Source organism: Emys orbicularis, chromosome 2 (genome assembly GCF_028017835.1).
Source record: "Emys orbicularis isolate rEmyOrb1 chromosome 2, rEmyOrb1.hap1, whole genome shotgun sequence".
Lineage (NCBI taxonomy): Eukaryota > Metazoa > Chordata > Testudines > Emydidae > Emys > Emys orbicularis.
In genome coordinates this window covers 266,364,614-266,388,573 of record NC_088684.1, presented here as the reverse complement: position 1 = coordinate 266,388,573, position 23,960 = coordinate 266,364,614, and the positions used below count along the sequence as shown (strand labels likewise).

Sequence of the window (23,960 nt, the reverse complement as noted above, 5' to 3'; positions counted from 1 at the left end):
CTTCCTACAAGTGTTTACCCATGAGTGAAGTTCTACACATCCTTGCGCTTAAAAACACCGTCTCTTTCCTTGTGTGTTTCCAGAAGGATGAAAGGTGAGGAAATTACTTGTTCAATCTTTTTTAGCAGTTATGGGCAGGACCACAATTCAGGAAAGCGTCCCTAATCAGAGAGGTACTTTCCTGAATTGGAGACTATACTGAATACCTCAGAGAATCAAACTTTGTTATAGCAAGGACCACATCTTAATAGAAAGATCAATGGAAGATAGTCCATGTCAATTTGCAAGACCCCCCCACCCCTCCTTTTTGCGATCATGTAATGTCCCAATGGCAACTATAGCAATTGATATATGGAATAGTAATATAGGAAAACACGTATGTACCTTTTTTTGACATAAATGTGATGTATCAACTGGAAATGCGAATAACCATGTGATCAGCCAGTCCATTGTGGACCACCACCAAACGATCCATCTATCACCAGCGATTCTCAGCCCACTGCTCATAAGCTACTCTAAACAGGCCACCTATAGCTCATTGATCCCTTTCCTTCCTTTCCCTCTTTAATAAGAATTCTGAATATATCTTATTAACAGTAGGATAAGCATCAGTCAGCCCTATAATTGAGATGCTGGCAACTATTTTAATCTGTAATATTTTACATTTACTCACATTACTGGGAAAACACCTCAGTCCAGTTAAATGAGGCTTCTGCTTTAGTAAGTGTTTGGGCAAGACCAATACAGATGTCATGGTCTCTACATGCTAATGTGGAAGTGCCAGGTCAGCTCCAGCCTGTTCCCAGCTAAACCTGGGACAGGGCTTCTTAAGTGGATGCTGCTTTTTCTTGGCTCCTGCTAGTGTTGGTGCTGGGATGGCATGGGGCTAAATTGTCACTGTTTCCCTGATAGTATGCTGGGGCCACCATCAGAATAAAGAGGAACCTGAGATCCAAGCAAAGGAGCATGGTATGGAAAGGCTTCTGTATTGGTTTGCTCTTCAGCAGATTATCAAAAAGCAGACGCCACCTTTGTACTTCTCATGCCTGACCTCTGTGGAGGCACCGGGAGAGATGAAAGATGGCTGCTGCTAGGTCTGTCCCCATGAGGGAGAGTGGCTCCTAGCTCTCCCCACTTACCTTGAAGATCAGAAAAGTGTAGCAACCTGTTTTAAAGCCCACCACCCACATTTGGGTCTTTGGTTCATGTTTATTCCTGCAGAAGCCCAGTAAAGCTTCTGTAGGAACACCATTAGCTTGCCCTTCCCTTCTGCCCCTCCCAGCCCAACTGTTTCACTTCAACCAGCGGGAGGGGAAGAGAAGGATCCAGGAGCAGAAACCTCCATTTATGTCACCCTGTCTCAGGGAGGCCAGGATAATGTGGTGGTACTGTCTGATTTGCATAGAATGTGACATTTGCATTGTCCCTGGTCTTGCCCCTGTGGCACCAGTTTGACCTCCCTGATTCATACTTCATTGAACGGCAAATCTAGAAATGCCCTCTCATTGTTAGTTGTAGTTACTGAAGCACAAATTAGTGAGGTTTTATCTTAATATCTCTTATGTCATAAGATCTAAAAATGTTACACTTGACAAACATACACAGCCATAGCAATATAGCAACCAATTGTACAACGAAGATGGTAAAGTGAAAGTTTAGCCTCTGAAGCAAATCTCTGTTTCTGCAGATTGTCATGGGAATTTAGCAGTCCAAGCAGTGCAGACAGCACCCCACTTTTTACTGAAAGACACCTTTCCTCCCAAACAAGTACGCTGTATGTAGCTCAACATCTCTGCTTGTGAAGAATGAAGGGCTGAGTTGACCTTGCTGGGTTTTGAACCTGGGTAGGCTTAGTCCAAAGTTTTATACTGAAAATGCCTGGTGTGAGTTTTAGAACATAAGAATGGCCATACTGGATCAGACCAAAGATCCATCTAGCCCAGTATCCTGTCTCCCAACAGTGGCCAGTTCCAGGTGCCCCAGAGGGAATGAACAGAACAGGTAATCATCAAGTGATCCATCCCCTGTCTCCCATTCCCAGCTTCTGGCAAACAGAGGCTAGGGACACCATTAATGGCTATTAGCCATTAATGGCCCTATCCTCCATGACTTTATGTAGTTATTTTTGAACCCTGTTATAAGTTCTAATGATTTGTGGCTCAATCCTGCAAATGCCTATGTCAGTGGGTATGTCTACACTTTGAGCGGGGTGTTTAATTTCCAAATTGAAGAGAGATACCTGTGCTAGTTCTGATCAAGCTAGTGTGCTAAAAATAGTGTGTGGTCATGGCAATGCAAGCAGTGAGAGAGGCTAGCCACCCTGAGTATGTATCTGTCCGAGATGCAATAGGAACATACTCTGGGTGGCTAGCCCATAACGCTGCTCCCATTGCTGCAACTACACTGTATTTTTAGCTCACTGCTTGACCAGAGTTAGCACAAGTATGTCTCCTTGAGCTGGGAATTGCATCATCAACTCAAAGTGTAGACATACTCAGTGACAAACACTCATAAGCACTAGGCATAGCAGTAAGTGTGCTGGATTGGACCTTTAAGTAGAATGATTCAAAATGGGTCAGTAACTGACATGAATGTTCTCATTTTTTTTCTTAAAATTGTTGTCAATAAATAGAATGGATCATTCAGTTTTAGAAAAGTGCATTTGATTGATTGCACCAAAACAAAAACTTCCTGGAATAAACATTACTGGCATTCCACTCAAGAACCTGTTTTGTTCTTTTAATCCTGATGCTTCACTCCCTTCCTGTTGGGTTTAAATTATTTATTCCCAAGTACATAATTTTTAGACGCATGCCTCTTTCTCAGTTGTGTTAAAATGAAAAGAACATTCAGAGTAGAATTGTGCATTTCACTCAGAAAATTTAGTATAATAAAAATAAGAATAGACAATGTACTCATAATTGCCTGTGCTAATTAAGTATATGTTCTCTGTGTGTGTCTCTGTTACAATTACAAATGGTTGCAATTGCACAAAGAAAAAAATTACTCTGGAAACTCTGAAAAGTAGCCACAGAAACAGAAGAATCTACAGCTTTCATAGCTGTATTTTATAGTGACACTGAAAATGGTGGGTGGGGATGAGAGACAGAGCTAGTAGTTGGTTTTTTTGGTCTGGAAACAGATTGTTCTATGTTTCCAAAGCATCTGTCACACAGTAAGTGAAACCTGAGTTCTTATACGTAAATAGAACTAAAAGCATACCATTGATTTGACAGTATGCAGCAGAGGAAATAACATTTGTGTATAGGGAAGATGTCTTGCTTAAAAAAAAAGTATAAAACAGATTTTTCTACTTCAGTTCTTACTGATCTTTCAGTCTGCTACACTAATTAATCTGACATGTATACAGAATTTTAATTACCTTTCCTATAAAACCTTACTTGCTTAAATAAGTATAATACTAATAATTATAGACAAAATTTAGAAAATACCTAATGCTATTAGCACCATAACACATTACATTTTTCTACAGACATGCACCAGTAGATGCTGCTGTACATTACATTAAATAAACATTTAGATATAAACTGATAGATTGATTTGCAGGCAGGTTAGAAATGGGACTTGAAATGTAGTTGTGTGTTTAACTTATGTAAACATATAAAAAGTTATAAATGCAATAACACTAAGTTTTTACAGAGAGACCATGGTTTTGGAGGGGTAGAAAACTTATGGTCTTCATCTTTGTGTCTTGCTACACATATGAGAGGTGGGTAACTAGTCATTCTTGGTAATTATTACTAGAAGGTTCTAAAGCTTCATTATTAACTCCAGGTACATAATCTTAGTAGCAGACTATGGATAGAGGCCCAGAAAGGGCTCCAAGTTTCATTAAAATGTGTATCAGGTTGGTACTTAATTTTTTTTACTTTATAAAATGTTCCGAATTATAAAAGCTCAGGGCACATGTACAACTTCTGCTGTAATGTCAAGATCCTGCCCCAAACCCACAAATATCACCTTCATTTTCTGTGGGTTAAACTTCAGATGATTCTCTCTCCTCCAAGTCCTAATCTTGATCACGCACTGAGAAAGCACTGCCACTCCACCATCTGGATCTGATGAAAACAGAGCTGTAGATCATCCATATCCTAGTGATACTAAAATCCAGATCTCCCCCAAAGGTGTCTTGTACAAACTGGATCGGATGAGTGACAGAATGGAACCCTCCATGACAGATCTCTTGGAGCTAATGAAGGATTACCCAAAACCACCCTTTGAGACCTCACAGAGAGATAAAAACAAAACCATTTGAAACCATGATTCCCAGCTAGGATCCATAGGCAGATCAACAAAATTTTGCATATAATATTATCAAAAGTTGCTGACAGACCTAAAAGAACCACTATGGGCATCTCTCCATCATTTTGTAGGAGATACTCAATGAGATCGCTATCTCCATGCCAAAAGCCAAAAACTCCCAACATCAGAGTTGGCTTGACTCTACTTTTTCATTAACATTTCCCAAGAAGAGGAAGGTTAAAGATAGTGATATCTGGCAATTAAATCTTCTGAAATTTGTCTAAACAATACATCCTAGAAGAGGCTGTATCCATGGGCAGCTCCAAAAGGTTCAGATTACTAAAAAGCCGAAACCTGTTCTTCTATTGGGTAGTCTCACATTGACCAGTAATAACACCTGAACGCAAGAGAGAACTTCTCTTTCAAAACTATGTAATTTATCTTTCAGGTCCTGTGGGTGTAGGGTTGAATGAACTTAAACGAAAATTGTTGATCAGCAATACCCAGCATTATGGTGTAACAGTGCCGCGTAAGTAGAAATGCATTTTGTGAGTCCTCATGCTGTATCAGTTTTTTTTATTCTTATGTTAACCTAAGGTCAACATTGTCAAACATGGATGCATAAACCCATATTTAGGCACCTAAATTAGTATCATAAATTTTAAACATCTACGTCTGCTGCATCTACATTTTGAATAAACATTGATGAAACCAACTAGAAAATTTTGGCCCAGATTCTGGTGCAGTGCATTTTCAGTATAAATTTGATGCAGTTGATGTCAACAAAGATTTTAGTAAATGAAACTCCCATTTAAAAGCTCCTTAGGAATTGGCATTGTAGTGGTGAAATGTATTCCACCAGCAGTCCAGTTTGAGGGAGCAAAATCTTACAGGGACAATGGGAGAATTCACACAACACGGACCCAATTGTTTCTTGCATATATTCAGAGATTGGTGAGTGGTGATATACAATGGAGAGTTTTCCCAGACTATTAGCTCCCAGAATAGGAAGGGTTTTCTTGTAGAGTAGCATGTTATCTCTGCTCTGATGTAACTGTCAGATAATCATAGGCAATATGACAGATCAAGAGTGATGATAGAAGCAGTTCTGACCTGTAAATATGTCATTCAAATCTCTAATATTTTGGCATTATAAAATGCATCAAGTCTAAAAAACCTGAAACCCGTTGGGATGATTGGCACTATTGGAATGTTAAAATCAGTGGTTATAACCTTTTTAGGAAGGATCAAATGGGCAAAAGGGGAAGTAGAGTGGCACTCTGTCAAAAATGGCATTACCTGTTTCCAAGTCACTGATAAATTGGTAAAAATGATCTTCAGTGCATCTGGATCCATGTCCTAACAGATAATTTAGAAGATGGGGTATTGGTGTCTGCTACAGACCATCAAATCACACCAGGGAAGGGTGGCCAGCACGTCCCTCGGCCCGCGCTGCTTTCCGCAGCCCCCATTGGTCTGGAGCGGCGAATCGCGGCCAGTGGGAGGTGCGATCGGCCGAACCTGCAGACGCGGCAGGTAAACAAACTGGCCTGGCCCACCAGGGGCTTTCCCTGAACAAGCGGCGGACCAGCTTTGAGAACCACTGTCTTAGAGCACTGGAGAAGATCCAGAAGACTGGAGGAAAGATAATGTGCCAGTTTTAAAAAATGATAAATAGGATCACCTGGATAATTATAGGCCTGTCAGCTGACATCGATCCCAGGCAAGATGATGGAGTGGCCAATACAGGACTTGATTAATAACAAACTAAAGGAGTGCAATGTAATTAATGCAAATCAGCATGGGTTTATGGAAAATAGATCCTGTCAAACTAAGTTGATATCTTTCTGTGATGAGGTTACAAGTTTGGGGCAATAAAGGTAATATTGCTGATGCAATATTCTTCGACTGCTCTAGGCGTTTGACTTGGTACCACATGACATTTTTATTAAAAACCTAGAACAATATAAAAATAATATAGCAAAGATTAAATGGATTAAAAATGGCTAACTGTTAGGTCTCAAAATGTAATTGTAAGTGAGGAATCATCATTGAGTGTCTCCGTTTCCAGTGGGGTCCCGCAGGAATCAGTACATGGCCCTAGGCTATTTAATATTTTTATCAATGACTTGAAAGGAAACATAAAATTATCACTGATAAAGTCTCCGGATGACACAAAAAATGGGGGATTGGTAAATAATAAAGAAGACAGGTCTCTGATTCAGACCAATCTGCATCACTTGATAAACTGGGTGCAAGCAAACAATATGTGTTTTAATATGGCTAACTGGTAAATGGCCTAGTGGATGGGGGGAAGCAGTAGACATGATATATGTTGATTTTCATAAGGCTTTTGACACAGGATCACATGACAGTCTCATAAACAAACGAGGGAAATGCAAACTCGATGAAATTACTATAAAGTGGGTGGACAGCTGGTTGAAAGACTGTTCTCAGTATAGTTATCAATGGTTCGCTGTCAAACTGGGAGTGCACATCTAGTGGGGTCCTGCAGGGGTCAATCCTGGGTCCATTTGGAGATGACACCAATCTGGGAGAGGTTGCAAGTGCTTTGGAGGACAGGATTAGGATTCAAAATGACCTTGACAAATGGGAGAATTGATCTTGATTCAACAAGATGAAATTCAATAAATATAAGTGCTAAGTACTTCACTTAAGAAGGAAAAATCAAATGCAGATCTACAAAATGGGGAATAACTGACAAGGATCTGCGGGTTATAGTGGATCTCAAATCGAATGTGAAACAACAATGTGTTGCATTTGTGAAAATAGGTAGTATTCTGGGTTGTATTAATGGAAGTGTTGTATGTAAGACACAGAGGTAATTGTCCCGCTATATTTGGTACTTCACTGGAGTACTGTGTCCGGTTCTGGGTGCCACACAGTCGGAAAGGTGTACAAATTGGAGAGTGTCCAGAGGAGAGCAACAAAAATGATAAAAGGTTTAGAAAACCCAATCCTTGAGGAAATTTTTGTTTTGTTTTTAAAAAGAACATATTTAGTCTTGAGAAAAGAAGACCAAGATGGGACCTGATAAGTCTTCAAATATGTTAATTTAATATGTAATAAAGAGGATGGTGATCAATTGTTTTCCATGTCCACTGAAGGTAGGACAAGAAGTTATGTGCTTAATTTGCAGCAAGAGAGATTTAGGTTAGATATTAGGAAAAACTTTCAAATTATAAGGGTAATTGAGCTTTGGAATAGGCTTCCAAGGGAGGTTATGGAATGCCCATCACACAGATTGGACAAACATGTCAGGGATATGGTCTGGGTTTACTAGGTCCTGCCTCAGACCAGGGGGCTGCACTTGATGACTTTGAGGTCCCTTCCAACTCTACATTTCTATGATTCTATGAAATGTAAACGTATACATCTAGAACAAAGAATGTAAGCCCCATACTTATCTTAGGAAGCAGTGACTGAAAAAGATTTGGTGATCAAGGTGGATAATCAGCTGAACATGAGCTCCCAGTGTGATATTGCAGCCAAAAGAGTCAATGTGATCCTGGGCGGCATAAATGGGAATCTCATAAAAGGGGTAGAGAGGTTATTTTACCTTTATATTGGACACTGGTGTGACTGCTGCTGGAATACTGTGTGCAGTGTGGTGCCCACAATTCAAGAAGGATGTTGATAAATTGGAGCAGAGCCACAAGAATGATTAAAGGATTAGAAAACATGCCTTATAGTGGCATACTTAAAGAACTCAAACTATTTAGTTAAACAGAAAGTTAAGGGATGACTTGATTACAGTCTATTAGTATCTACATGGGAAACAGATATGTAATAATGGGCTCTTCAGTCTAACAGAGAAAGTTATAATATGATCCATAAGAACGGCCATACTGGGACAGACCAAAGGTCCATCTAGCCCAGTATCCTCTCTTCTGACAGTGGCCAATACCAGGTGCCCCAGAGGGAATGAACAGAACAGGTAATCATCAAGTGATCCATCCTCTGTCGCCCATTCCCAGCTTCTGGCAAACAGAAGTTAGGAACACCATCCCTGCCCATCCTGGTTAATAGCCATTGATGGACCTATCCTCCATGAACTTACCTAATTCTTTTTTGAACCCTGTTATAGTCTTGGTCTTCAACATCCTCTGAGAAGGAGTTCCACAGCTTGACTGTGCGTTGTGTGAAATAATACTTCCTTTTGTTTGTTTTAAATGTGCTGCCTATTAATTTCATTTGGTGACCCCTAGTTCTTGTGTTATGAGAAGGAGTAAATAACACTTCCTTATTTACTTTCTCCACACTAGTCATGATTTTATAGACCTCTGTCATATCCCCCTTAGTCATCTTTTTTCCAAGCTGAAAAGTCCCATTCTTATTAATCTCTCCTCATATGGCAGACTCTCCATACCCCTAATCATTTTTGTTGCCCTTTTCTGAACCTTTTCTAATTCCAGTGTGTCTTTTTTGAGCTGGGGCAACCATAGCTGATCGCAGTATTCAAGATGTGAGCGTACCATGGATTTATATAGAGGCAATATGATATTTTCTGTCTTATTGTGTATCCCTTTCTTAATGATTCCCAACATTCTGTTCGCTTTTTTGACTGCCGCTGCACATTGAGTGGATGTTTACAGAGAACTATCACAATGACTCCGAGATCTCTCTTGAGTGGTAACAGCTAATTTAGACCCCATCATGTATAATTGGTATTATGTTTTCCAATGTGCATCACTTTGCATTTATCGACATTGAATTTCATCTGCCATTTTGTTGCCCAGTCACCCAGTTTTGTGATGGCTGGAAGTTGAAGCTAGATGAATTCAAACTGGAAATGAGGTATACATTTTTAACAGTGAGAGTAATTAACCGTTGGAACAACTTACCAAGGGTCGTGGTGGATTCTCCATTACTGACCATTTTAAAATCAAGATTGGATTTAAAAAAAAAAAGATATGCTGTAGGAATTACTTTGGGGAAGTTCTATGGCCTGTGTTATACAGGTAGCCAGACCAGATGATCACAGTGGCCCTTTCTGGCCTTGGAATCTATGGATGAATTGAAATGTTGGCTTTTTTCAAATCTGATCAATTAATGTGATTTATAAACACTGGATTCATATTAACACCATCATTGCAATGCTATGCTCATGGAACAGTACATAAGATTGGGGCGGGGGGGAATGGGGATGGCGACATGGTATTTACCATAAAATAACACCTTTTAATAAAGTGGGTTTTTGTTTTCAAAACTTGATGTTCATAAGTTAAATAGGGTTTAACTTTGTTCTAAGAATTTCATTTTCATAAAAAATATGTAAAATTGCACTCTTTCAAGCAAGCTACTGTAGCTGTGGCAGCTCTGCACACCCAAAGGTAAAAGCTGTAATCAGTGTACATAAAGATAATGAATTTTAAATAGTAGAATTGTTTTCTCTATTAGTTTTTTTAAATTAATGTAATCTAGACTCCAACATGAAAAATATACTAAATTTTCAGTAAAAATATATTTGTCATATTTTAAATATTACCTTAATGCTATTCTAAACTGAAGGCTGTGGGAAATGTAGCTGCAAGCTGTAGTGAATTTATTTGCTGTATTCTCCATTCAAGGCCAAGGCTAGTTAAACTTTAGAGAATTTTACAAGAAAAATTCCTATCAGGTGAGTTCTTGGCATTAGACCCTGTGGGATCCCTAGAGTAGACCAGGCTCTTGCAGTTTCAGGCAGTTTTACTACTGCATTAGTGAATCCTGAAAATTAGGTTTAACACTATCATTATGGAACAGCTCTGGCCATTGGGGCTTTATCCATGCTATGACTCCCGCTGATGTTAGCAGTGATAGGGAATTTTTTTAAAAATTCCTTAATACAGACATGGTTGAATTCTGCTTCTATTGTACAATTTCTGTGACATTTATGCAAAGTATTAGCTGTATTCAGATAGCAACTCAATTTATGTACCTCATTACAGAATGTATCAATTATCATATTTCCAAAATCAGAAGCAATCTTTTGTGTAAAAATTTAAAAATAAATAAACAAAAGGATTTTCTTTTGTTGTGGCGGATGGACACCTTTCACTGAGAGGCTTCTCCAAATCCACACAGCTTTCCATCTCATTTCCTCCTGGACTTTGCTTCCTACAGTGAGGCTCCTCTAAGAACAAGGGACTCCAGCACCTTATATCCAAGGCATTAACTCAATACCTTCTCTAACCATGTGCATATTCTTAAACGTCTAGATATGGGTACGTTTGTAATTGGAAAAATTAATACATTTGTTCTCTAATTCACAAGAGTTGCAAATATTTGTCCCTACTGTAAATTCATTTAAAAAAAATTGTCCAATGCTCTCAGATACTCAACGGATTGATGAACGTTCAATCATCTGCACAAGATTTTTCTCCCCACAAAATTGCTATTTTTCATCAAGCAACTTTGTGTCTCCAGAGTTTTGCTTTTCAATTGCTCATCAAAACTTGAGGGGGAGGGGGTCACTTTCAAGTGACACTTAATAATTGCAAGTGGAAGTGGGACCATCTTTGAAATGAATAAGACAAAAATACTTAATATATACTCTGTATGTGCGTCTTTTTCTATATATATGTGAGTTAGTGATAGAGAGTGCATGACAGCGTGGTACAAAGGTTTTATAGGTATGAGTTTGGAATGGTCACATTAGTCATAAGTGAGTGAGTTACACAGGTAATAAAACCCTTCATACCACATCACACCACACCACACCAGACCATTAAGCATTTTGTCCCATTTGTACCTAATTTTAAAGAAAAACTATTACTTGATGCTTGAGAGGAAGTAAAAATAGAATTAAAAAACCCATAATCCATCTAGTCTATTGTGCAAGGCTGTAGATGGGGAGAAAGAGGAATTCCTTTCTGGCCACCAGAGGCAATCAGCTCCTAAAATATGAAATGTAATTTTCCATTATATTACTATCATACCTTACATACTGTAACTGCAAATGTTGTTAATGATCATAACATTATTTGGCTCTCTGATAAATCCAGTCACTAAACATCATTTGCCTTGATGGTCCCCTGTGCCAGGGAATTCCACAAATTCCTTTTATGATGAATAGTGGCAGAGGGAACGGGATTGTTCTAAATTGCTGCTCATTTAATTTTTCAACAGCCTTATTGTTCCCCCTTTAGTTAACTTTTCCATTAGTAAATAAAATTGATAATCTGTTATTTATGTCCAATGAGGTTTTCTTGTACTTGCTTTAGGCTCAATCCTGTGACATGCTGAGTGCAGCCTTCAAGATGCTGAGCACACTCAACTCCTTTGGAAGCCAGTGTAAGATAAGAGCACTCTGCACCACACAGGATTGGGCCCTTTATATTTTTCCTAAAACTGGTTTGTTGTTTTAAAAAAGCTTTTTTTTTCTTTTTCTTTTTTTTTAATGAAACCACAGACACGACTAGAGCAAGAAGAGGCCAAGAAAGTGATGGTGTTGAGTACATTTTCATTTCCAAGCACTTGTTTGAGACAGATGTACAGAATAACAAGTATGTTGAAAAGGTTAACTAGAGCCACAGTCAAAACAATGGTTTCATTGTGAAGTTTTAGTAGTTGGTTCTTTTATGTAGTAATTTAAAATGGGTATAGTCTGCATTGATTTTAAAACATGTTAAAGTATAATGTCTAAACAGTCAGCACTGCAATTTCTGCAGATTGTTGAAACAAAATAAAAGTAATATGAATAGAACATAAACAGTTTTAAACTACCTAATACTTTAAATGCCTGTCCAATGAGCTAAACATACAGAGATTTGGGGGGGGGGGGTGTTGAAGGTGGGGGCCCCTTTTAAATTGGCATTATTTGTCTTACTAATTGATCGTTGCAGCATCAGGAAAGGGGCCCTGGCAGTGCTGCATTTCTAACGTGTGTTTCAATTAATGGTTTTGTATAGTTATATTCCCTTCCAGTACAGGCATTTCCTGTTCAAAAGAACAGGAATCTGGAGAACTAGAGAGAAGCCCCTCCCCTCAAGCACTTCAAAAATTTAAAATAAAATAAAGACAATGGTAGCATCATGCTCCCCAGCAACCTGTAAAATACTGTAAGTTTAAATCCTGCCCTAAGTATTTCAGAGGGCAAAGTATAGTAGACACAAAGCTGTAGGTTTGATTGAAACTTCAAAATGTGCTTTGCTTTTTCTCAAATTGTATTTATATTTTTATAGCACATAGCCAGCCGCCTTGGTTCTATTAGCACCATCCTAACTGCTCCTCCTATTCAGAGACAGAGAATTCAGATATTCTGTAGCGTGAAATGAAATTTCAGTAGTTTCTATTGTTTAGTTTATCCACTTCTTTACTGCATTGCATTAGTTCTGAAAAAGAGGTGATGGAAAACATTAGTGTGCTGTTGGACTAAAGTACTTTTTCTCTTTAACTGTAATATAAGCAAGTGTTACTGATTTGAAAATGGTAAAATAGAAGGGGTTTTTTTTTTAGGTTGACATGCTGAAGTACTTGGCAGCATTTCCTTTTATAAAACATGGTAAAAATCACATGTAGAGTGAAAATATTTCTGCTCATGAATTAAATCTTATTAACCAAATTGATAAGTATTTGCTAAAGAAAAGGGAATGATTCTGATTTTTTTTCACTTTCTACCACAGGTTTATTGAATATGGTGAATATAAAAACAACTACTACGGTACAAGCATAGACTCTGTTCGATCTGTTCTAACTAAAAACAAAGTTTGTTTGTTGGATGTGCAGCCTCATGTAAGTAAGCACCTCTCTTGGCATGGCGTAATTTACTGCATTCCATGTTAGGATTCCGGAAGAAGACTGTTAATAGAGCATTTCATTTTATTCCATGTTCAATTTATATTCCACCCAATTTCTGGGTATACTTATTGTATAGAGCATTCCTAAAGGGAAATTTCAACACAGATTGGATGGTATTTAATGCAAAAACTAACTGCACTGAAAGCTTACACTAACATGAAGAACATTTAATTACTCACAGAATGCTCCAACATTTGTATTCAGTGTTCTGCTGCTCTGGGTTAGAATTTGTCTGAAAAACTTGATATTTAAATGCAAAATATTCTTGAGAAAGAGTCCAATCCTGCAACCCTTACTCACATGAGTAATCCTTTGATTTCAACAAGACTGTTCATGGAAAGGGTTTTATGACAGGTCGTAATGTGAAGAATACATTAAATATACAGTATGCTAATTAACAGATAAATAGAGTAGTATTCTGTAGAGGGAAGGGGCTGCTGTCATCATTTGTGTCTATTTTATGTTCATGTTCCTCTTCCTATTAACCCCCACCCCCAATATTCATTATTGTCTGGGTGCAACTTTAACTTGTGCATTTGAACATTTAAATAAAGTCTGAATGAAATAAATGTATAAAATATGATTTGAAATACATTGTTCAGAACAGATTTTTCCATTTCTTTTGTGTTCACCTTTGACTTGTTTGAGTATTGTTCAAATATCCTGTAGTGCAGCACAAAATTCAGGAGCCAGAAAAATGATTTTCGATGTTAAATGGAAACAGTTGAAGTCTTCCACTTTTCCTGATTTACCCAGTGCACAAGTGCCTGCATGATGAAGCACTCAAGCTGTTGGTTTAAAGAGGGTTCTGTAGGTAATTGGACATGATTATTCCCTGTCTAAATAGCATTTAATGTAAATGTTCAATGGCGTCACATTAATCGAAATATTATGTCATGTTCTTTATAGAAAATTGGTGAAAAGAGGCTTTCTGTAGGAAAAGGGGATGGCACAGATATATGCTGGTTGAATAATGGCTTTAGGAAACTGATGTCAGAGTCAAAAACCTAGATCAAGACTTTTGATGGGTCACCAACAAAAAATGTGCAATTTTGGATTTACTTGCTGAATTGTTGCTATGTGTGCAACATTGCACTTACTGTGAAAACTGCATTAGCTAATATTAACAATTTTTAAATTATCAAAAGGAAATTTTGATCTAGTAGCGTATGGTAAATTATTGTGAACAATTGGCTTTTTTCTAGCTATTAAAATGAGAGAATGTCATTGTCTTCTCATTAGAAAGATCTCAGTTGGAAATATTATACCAAATTCAAATAACTCAGTTTAAGCTTAGGGACATGTGCATTTGGCATTTTGGAGTTTCAACCCTATACTGTACAACTAGCTGCTCCTGCAGCTACTGCTAGGATTGCAGGAGGAGGAAGGTACTTGATACTGTGGTTGCAAGTTATCTGGCAGCAACTTCTTACTGGCCAGCAAGAGCTACAAAGAGGAATAAGTTTTAGTTCTTTGAGTATGTCCCCCCTGTGGGTGCTCCACTGTAGGATGTTCAAGCATCTATGTGCTCTCGATCAGAGACTGAAAAGTAGTATTCACAGGCCCGCACCTGTGCAGAGTACCACCTTGTACTTTGAACAAGGGTATGTGGCTTGAGACAGAGCGTTCTGTTGTCAGCTGCATTTAGCTTCCCAGCTTTCACCTTGTGAATCCTTTTTACCCTAATTTCATATTTACTTTATTGTATTTTTTCTTTATTTTTAGTCCATTTACTTTATTTTGCACTCTAGTGCTTGTAGGGAGAGGGAGTGGTTTCCTTCCCTCTTCTTTTCTTAGATCTTTCATTTGTGCTGGAGCACAACTTACGTCCAAAATCCTGGAGTTTAAGACCTCTTAGATATGCCACAGGTCCTCCTGTGATGGACACTCCAGTTATCTGTGGTGTTTGGGGCAGTCCCACAACCTTTCTAAATGCAAGCTTTGTCTGGTTTTCAAAGGCAGATCCAAAAAAAAGACAGGGAGACTAGACTTAAGCAGCTATTAATGGAACGTGCTCTAGCTCCAGCAGAGTTCGCTTCACCACCCCTTTCCCCCTCTCCCCCACTCCCATTTACATCAGCCTCTACATCATAGGCCACCTCAGCTCACATTGCTGCCTCATCTATGGCCCCAGAGAATAAAAACTCTAAAGAAGAGGAAACATACCTCTCCAAGCAGGGAAGTGAAGAAGCAGGGTAGATCTCCCCATAAAACCCAGTCTTGGGAGATTCTTGTTCCTCTAAGGGTACCATAGAGGTTCCAGCTGAGTCCAGTACTGAGGCATTGGTACCATGAAAGAAGCCATGCTCAGACAACATACCTACCACTAGAGCAACTACTGTGGTGGCACTTCGATACCTTGTGGCTCTGCATTACACACAGGGCTACCATCCATTTCCCAGAACCCGGATCTCATCATATGTCTGAAGTGGGACGTGACCCTACAACCACCTCAGTCCTGCAAGAGCTTCCATCTCACCAGCTGGCATTTCCCCTTCTGATACCAACCCAAATCTCATCTAAAGGCTTTTAGAGCCCTCTACCTCCTTCCAGGTTCCTTTCTTCAGTGGGTTTCAATCTCTGATGAACCTGAGTTTCCAATACTGAGATCTACTGGAGCCATCTGCCCAATGTTGTCCTGACAGCTACAAGTTGAGACTTGCTTAAGTCTCCAGCCTTCATTACCAGTTAGGGCATTGGGGACACTCTCTCTCTCTCTCTCTCTCTCTCTCTCTCTCTCTCTCTCTCTCTCTCTCAGCTCAAGAGAGGACTCATTGGACTTGGAAATCTCAGTAAAGTGATCCATCCCAGTATTGTGCTACTGTACTCCATAAGTCCTTTTCATAAATCATAGGGAATCTACCAAACATTGTAGGCCCAGAGACTATAATTATCATTGCGGTCCATTCCCTTATTCTCCTCTCCAGTAAAGTTACTGAGACCCATGGGTCAGTACAGCGACCAATTCTATCATATATCTAAGAAAAAGCACCAGTATCCACCAGTACCATACCAGCTATCAACACCTGCAGACTGACCGGTGCTACACATTGCAGTACTATGCACCTCAGAACCTCACACTTCTCCAGTACCAGACTATATACAGAAGGAGCAATAGTCTCAGGCCAAGAAGATCTTGCTTCCCTCTGTAAAGTCCTCTTCATCTCCAGATGACACAATAATGCCACCACGACTTTCCTACACTGATGATTTCAGAACCATCAGTGAGGTGTTATCTCCTGCACTTTCCCTGTGGCAAACACCTGCCACAATCCCACCAAGCTGTATGCAGGCAGATAAATACTATATCCCACAAAAGGAATGAAACACTTATTTTCCCATCCCAGCCCCAATTCCCTGCTAGTTGACGCAGCCAATGAAAGAGAGTTGTCAAGCTCATTCTAGGCCTTCTCCATCTGACAAGTAATCCAAGTGGTTGGACTTGGTGGGAAGGAAGAGCTACTCATCAGTCACTCTCCAATTTTATATGGCCAACTACCAGGCCTTGATGGCAAAATACAATCTTAACATGCTCCAAATATATACATTTTATTGAGCAACTTGTCACAAGACCAAAAAGATCATTTTCAGTCTATCATTGCTGAAGGACAGTTGGTTGCAAAACCTCCCTACAAGCTACTCTAGATGCTGCTGAAACAGCCTCCGTAAGTCCATGTCACAATGGTGGTCATGAGAAAAGCATACTGGCTCCAGTTCTCAGGTCTTCCAGAAGTTCAAAATACCATGGAAGATCTCCCATGCAAAGAGCCATTCTTCAGTGAAAATATGGACTCTTCTCTCCAGACGCTCAAAAATTCCAGATAAGCATTGCGATCAGTGGGGATTTATGTGCCTGCAACAAAAAAGTGCTTTAGTAGATCCCAAACCACTCGAGATTGAGACCATTCCAGTACCAACAGCACACTTTCCCTAAGCTTCAGGAGCCCTTACGGAGAAAACCCAAAGCACAAAAACACAGGCCACACACCCCTACTTTTACTCTATCAGCTCCTGCTTCTAAGAGGCATTTTTGATGCCTTGGTCAAGGGCATCAAGCAATCCATTCCACTCCGAATCAGCTGTTGTGCGACTACCCCCTCTTTGGAGATTGACTGTCCCACTACTTAGCCTGGGAATTTCTTACCTCAGACAAGTAGATATTAGAGAATGTCAAAGTGGGTTACTCTATCCACTTCCTTTTCATCCCTCTTTCCAATCCTCTCCCCGTCCTCCTTCATGGACCCTTCTCACGAGGAACTCCTAAGTCAAGAAGTTTATTCTCTTCTCCTGTGAACAATAGAACTGGTTCTACCAGAGGTCATCGGAAGAAGGTTCTGTTCCAATTACGTCCTTGTTCTCAAGAAAGATGAAGGATGGAGACCAACCGTTGTGCTCAGGATCTTGAACAATTGTGTCCTAGCATAACACTTCAGAATGGTGACACTAGCTACCATAATCCCATCCTTAGACCCAGAAGACTGGTTCATGGCCCTTGACCTAGAGGATGCTTACTTTCATGTAGCTATCCACCCCTCCCACAAGCGCTTCCTATGTTTTGTAATAGGTGTGGATCACTGTCATTATCGAGTTCTCCCCTTTGGACTCTCTGCAGCCCCAAGGGCATTCACAAAGATTCTGTCAGTGGTAGTGACTTGGCTCTGCCAGTGGGGAATATCAGCATTCCCATACTTGGACAGCTGGCTTCTCAGAGGCTAATCACCCCAAGAGGTCCAGTCGGCAACGTCCAGGTCATAACACTATTCCAATCTTTGGGCCCATGTATCAGCCACAAGAAATCCGTGCTAACTTCAGTACAGAAAATAGACTTTATAGAAGCTACTGTACACGCCAAACAGCAAGAGCGATTGGAGAGAGATTCTCCAAAGAGAGATTCTCCACCCTATCCCATCTAATCTCAACATTACAATTCAGCCCACAAATAACCTAAGGATTTGCCTACAGATGTTGGGCCACATGTCGGTCACCATATATGTGATTCCCCATACAAGGATGCACCTCAGTTGCCTCCAGACATGACTAAGAGTAGTGTATACCCCAGTCAGACAATCTTCTCCAGACACATGTCAATGTCTCAGGAAGGTACTCTCTTATGTGGTGGAAAGACCCGTGGAAAATCTCTGTTTGAACCCCATTCATACATCCAGCATCTTTGAAGACCCTCATAACAGATGTGTCTGTTATGGTGGGAAGCTCACCTACAGGGAGACAAAGCACAGGGCAAGTGGTCAGCATAGGAATTGGCACTACATATCAATATCGTGGAGCTAAGAACAGTAGATATGCTTGCCAACTTTTCCTCTAGGCCATATGAGGTCACCCAATCAGAGTAATGCTGCACAACAGGGCAGTGATGTATTACATCAACCGCCAGGGTTCAGCAAGATCCCAGTCCTTATGTGCAGTATCACTAAAGTTGTGGAACTGGTGCATTTCTCATCAGATAGAAATCAGCAGTCTATCTGCTAGGCCTCCACAATGTAATTGCAAACTGCTTAAGCAGACACTTCTGCCAAAATCATAAATGGGAGCTCAAAAACTCTGTCTTCCAGAGCATCTTCCTGACCTGAGGTATACCAGGGTAGATCTCTTCGCCAACACAAACAATGCAAAATGTTGTCTATTCGGCTCCAAGGGAGGTTATGGTCACAACTCTCCTAGGGATGCCCTAATAACACCATGTCCCCATACCCTTCTTTATGCTTACCCACCTATACCGCTAGCCCTAAAGACCTCCCTCAAGCTGTGCTGAGAAGGAGAAAGAGCTATCATCATAGCACCTGCTTGGCCAAGACAGGTGTGGTGCTCAAACCTCATCCACCTCTCAGGGTTAACACCATTCAGGCTTCCTATCGTGAAGGACCTCTTGACATAAAACTCAGGGACCTTCATCCTTCCCAACTCCTCCTCCCTGAATCTGAGAGCATGGCTCCTCAGTGGCTCCCAGCATGGAGTTAACCTTTTCAGGTAGAGTTCAGTCAGTTCTCTTATCCAGTAGAAAGCCCAGTACTCTCAAGACTTTATCTCCAAAAGTGGAAACATTTCCAATCCTGCTGCTTCCTCCCATCTTCTCAAGCCTTGGAAGTTCCATTTTCCAAGACCTTGGACTACCTATTGGAATTAAAAACAAAGAGTCTCTGATGAACTCTTTCAGGGTACATCTGACCATTCACTCATCCAGGGCTTTTCAGTCTCTGCCCACTCTACAGCAGTCAGATTTCTCAAGGGTCTATACAACCTCTTTCCTCCCGTTTGATACCTGGCTCCCCAATGGGACCTCAGACGGGTTCTAATCATCCTAAGGAAACACCCCTTTTAACCAATGGCTACCCGCTCCCTCCAGACTTTGTTCCTAATTGCCATCACCTCAGCAAGATGAATGGGGAAGCCAGGAGCACTCATGACTGACCTACCATACACCACCTTTTACAAAGACAAAAGTTATACTAAGTCCCCTCCTCAGAATATAACATAACTAGGCGACTGACCTGCTAGTGTTCTACCCAAAACCTCATGCCTCCACAGAGGAATCAAGTCTTCATTCACTGGAAGTCAGAAGGGCCCTTACCTTCTATCTGGATAGGACTAAAACCTTCTGGACCTCTTCCAGGCTATTTGTATTGTTTGCGGAAAGGATGAAGGGCCAACTGATTTCCACACAAAGGCTGTCTAAGTGGGTTTCAGGTTGCATCTTGACCTGCTATGAAAATGCAAGTGTGCAGGGATGGTGTCCCTAGCCTCTATTTGCCAGAAGCTGGGAATGGGTAATAAGGAATGGATTACTTGATGATTTTCTGTTCATTCCCTCTGGGGCACCTGGCATTGGCAACTCTCGGAAGACAAGATACTCTGCTAGATGGACCTTTGGTCTGACCCAGTATGGCCGTTCTTATACAGACCCCTCATAGAATAACAGCACATTCGACTAGACCTCAGTTCATATCTATAGGTCTACTGAGGGACGTTCCCATCATAGAAATCAGCAGGACTGCTACATGGTCTTCTATACATACATTTGCCAAGCATTACACCATCTGACCAGCTTGCAGAGGTGACACCATCTTTAGTGATTCAGTCCTCCAAACTATCCTAGACTTTTCATCTCAGCACCCACCTCCTCGATGAGTTACTGCTTGGGAATTTCCTACAGTAGAGCACCTATAAGGACAAAACATCTCAAAGAACTCAAGTTACTGTAAGGTAAGTAACCTCTCCCTTAATAGGCAACAATCATCTGATCCTCCTGTGAAGCATAAACAGCAGCACAGAATGAACTCAATGAGTCTTAAAGGTTTGAGGAGAATCAATGGTTGTCCTTTATCACAGTGCCCTTTTGCTCTTGGGCTGCAGAAAGCCTTTTCTATTATCTTTGGAATGTGGCAATAGGAAGTCTTACCCTTCCTAGAATCAGCTATTAAATAATCTGCTACTCCTCCCTGGTGCATCAACTAAAAACCCTTTTGTCCAACTTAATTTTTCTAATTACTAACACCACCACTGTGGATGGCCCATAACAGTGCATTGGCTTTACTTCTGCCAGACTGATCAGATTTACCAACACTGGCAACTTTCGTTGAAATCAAAATTTTTCTTGCCATTCAAGTAGCAATAGGCGATGCAAAGAATAAATGCTGTTTAAGAAAGTAGGATGCTAATGAATGAAATGTATATTTCAAGAGATGCTTTATAGTTTTAGTGTCATAGCAGAGGCTTCTTTTGTTGTTGCAAACTCCAGAGCAAGGAATGAATTCAAACCCTGTTACTAATTAATTATAATTTTCCCCTTCTCAGACAGTGAAGCATTTAAGAACATTAGAATTTAAACCATTTGTGATATTTATAAAGCCTCCATCACTTGAGCGTTTGAGAGAGACCAGAAAAAATGCCAAGATTATTTCAAGCAAAGATGAAAAAGTGGCTGCAAAACCCTTCGCAGTAAGTATGTTTAGAATCCGTAAGAATATGAGATGTAGTCAAGAGTTTTTGTAACTGTTTATCTTGCAGATGAGGTCGCTGAATGCCTTTAGAACTTAATGGAACTTGTGCCTCAAAACATTTAGGTGTGTGTATGTCCATGTATACATATTATTTGTGTTTGGGTAAATTGCATGCCCGGTCTCTTTGGTGCCATAAGCCTAGTAGGGTGATTTAATTGCGTGATTCACTTTTGCAGAGCTACATTGGACTTTCTGAGCTTCTTATTTCATTTCATGCTATCACAACTCAGGCAAAAAATTATTTTTTAGAGGAAATAATGCTATTGTCTTCAACATAAATAATACTGTTACAGTGTTAAGAAAAATCAGAAGGGTTTTTTACGAAGGTACATTGGGTTTTCTTTAATTTAGATATTACTGTGACCCAGAAACCTCTTGGTGCTAACAGGCAGAGGGGGTGCATAGCATTTTACAGGGGTCAGATGTATACATATTAAGTGTACCAAAGGGTGGCATGTGAGATCTCTACCAAGAGCCCACTAGTTGTCATAATCATTGCAAAATGTATGTATGGACAGTGTTTAAGGAATTAGGAATCTGTACTTAAAATTATGTTCTTAACTTACGCGAGTTAAGGCAAGTCACCAGAAAGTGATAAACATGCTCCTGTCAGGTAGGAGGGAAGAGATGCTTCTCTCTCTCTGGCTGGTCATATGTGTATTGTCTGCTTCACAATCTAGGTTTATCTACAGACTGAGCCCAGTGCTAATCAAGAGATAGTAAAAAATTGACAAGAAACAGGCACCCAGGAAAAAAACAACCAGCAGGGGCATCTGTCTATGAGAAAAGATAACGGATTGGAGTGGGGGGTATAATTGGGGGTACAGAGAGACACTCAGGATCTTTTCCACTGAGAAGGCAATCTGACCGTGTGACTTGTCTCATGAATGGAAGATCATAGCCAAACCTGGCTGTAATATGCTGGTAGGATTTTGGGTGAGCTTTTGTTCTACAAGACATGACAGTAACTAGTTCAATAAGTCTAGGTTCTAGAGTTCATGTTATATTTTTATTTTATATGTTACCATTTGTTTCCAATTTTTTACTTGCTATCATTGGGCTCTCTACGCATTGTTAAATATACTTTTGCTTGTTTTCACCATAAACATATGCAAGTGCTGCATGTTAAGTGGAGCTGTGATCTTAAGGTGTAACTGGTAAGGTCGGGGAGGTACTGTTCCTTTGGAAGCAGCAAATCTCTGAATTCTGAGTGTGTCCAGTGGACCATGAGCTGGACACTTTAGGGCAGTGGTTCTCAAACTATTGTACTGGTAACCCCTTTCACATAGCAAGCCTCTGAGTCAACCCCCCTTATAAATTAAAAACACTTTTTTATACATTTAACACTGTTATAAATGCTGGAAGCAAAGCAGGGTTTAGGGTGGAGGCTGACAGTTCCCGACCCCCAGTTTGAGAACCCCTGCTTTAGGGGGATGCTCAGGGGTTGGTGTGTGCCTATCTCTAATCTGCAGAGGGACAACAGAGCCTGGGCACAATGGAAGTGCTTGTGTTTCCCACGGCCAGTGGAGTTACGGAGCTGACCCCCAGCAAGCACAGACAAGGCTTCCTCATACTAAGGGCAAGTGATAGCGAGATGCCTGACAACCCTGGGGTACCTCGGGAAGAGTCACAGTTACTATTATTTTTTAATTCTGTTTAAAAAAAAATAATCCAAACAAACCAAACAAAAAAACAAAACAAAAACTTCTACACGTGTATGTATAGAGAAAAATAGAAAACATGTTAAAGGTACATTTGAAAAAGTAAAGCCCATGCTCAAATAAATCCCTTGCTAATAGCAACTGGAGACTTAGGTAATGCAGTTGTTAGTGCACCATTAATGTAAACAGCTAAAAACATTTTTCCACTGGCATTTCTACCACAGAAATTTCTCTGTAATTATCAATTAGTGGCTAATTACACTGCTATAAGGGAAAAGAGGAAAGAATTGCCTTGTCAGGCCAAACCTAGTTGTGAAAATATTCACAGAGAATTAATTTGAAATGATGGTTTCTGAAAAGTTCATGGTCCGTGGCACAATTTCCATCTACTGGCTTAACTGAATATATGAAATATATGAAATAAACTGAATATATGAAATTAAATAAAACAGTCCATGTAAATTTGCATTTGACACTGATGTGAATTGATTCAATTGTACTTTTGACTGACTTCTTATACTGATTTTCTTAGGAAGAAGATTTTCAAGAAATGATTAAATCTGCACAGATGATGGAAAGCCAATACGGCCATCTCTTTGACAAAGTTATAGTCAACGATGACCTCACCACAGCTTACAATGAGTTGAAAGCAACATTTGACAAATTGGAAACAGAGACCTTTTGGGTTCCAGTCAGCTGGTTGCATTCATAACACTATAAATAAGGAATATAAATGATGATAGTTCATAATCTTTTTAATAAAGTGCATGGCTGGAACTCAATTAGTTGCCATTTAATTGGTGTGAGGGTTTTCTAACTTTGGCAAACTGACATGTAGTTAAGGACTTGGTGTAATTGGAATGCAGGTCTTCTTTTTCTGTATCTTAAACCATCCTGTTCAGAATTTGGGGACAATTAAATCACATTGAATCCAAGTCTTATCAGATGCAATATACTGAGCTAGTAGTGCACCCAAAACTACTAAACGCCTTGTTACTGTTTACATATAAATCTCCAAGTTGAGTTTTGTTAATGGAGGGGTAGCACAGATACTAATTAATACTGAATGCTGTGGTGATCTCAAACATAGCTACTGCCATATAAAGTTGCACATGAGCACTTGGAGGTTATCGTACTTTAACTAAGAGAGCTTAAGAGAACTAAAACAGGCAAAAATGTCAAATATTTCTCTGGTTAGGAAGGACATCAGAGTTTTACC

At 39.9% G+C, this 23,960-nt stretch overlaps 1 protein-coding gene across 1 annotated transcript in view; it reads left to right on the top strand.

The window, feature by feature from the left end:
- MPP7 (MAGUK p55 scaffold protein 7) overlaps nucleotides 1–23,453 on the top strand; it is a 164,099-nt gene extending 140,646 nt beyond the window's left edge. The window contains exons 13-17 of the mRNA XM_065398472.1: nucleotides 4,712–4,792; nucleotides 11,678–11,771; nucleotides 12,891–12,999; nucleotides 20,875–21,018; nucleotides 23,274–23,453. Of these exons, the coding sequence (XP_065254544.1) occupies nucleotides 4,712–4,792; nucleotides 11,678–11,771; nucleotides 12,891–12,999; nucleotides 20,875–21,018; nucleotides 23,274–23,453 (608 nt within the window). The remainder of the gene's footprint in view (nucleotides 1–4,711; nucleotides 4,793–11,677; nucleotides 11,772–12,890; nucleotides 13,000–20,874; nucleotides 21,019–23,273) is intronic.
- Nucleotides 23,454–23,960: the final 507 nt, after the last annotated feature.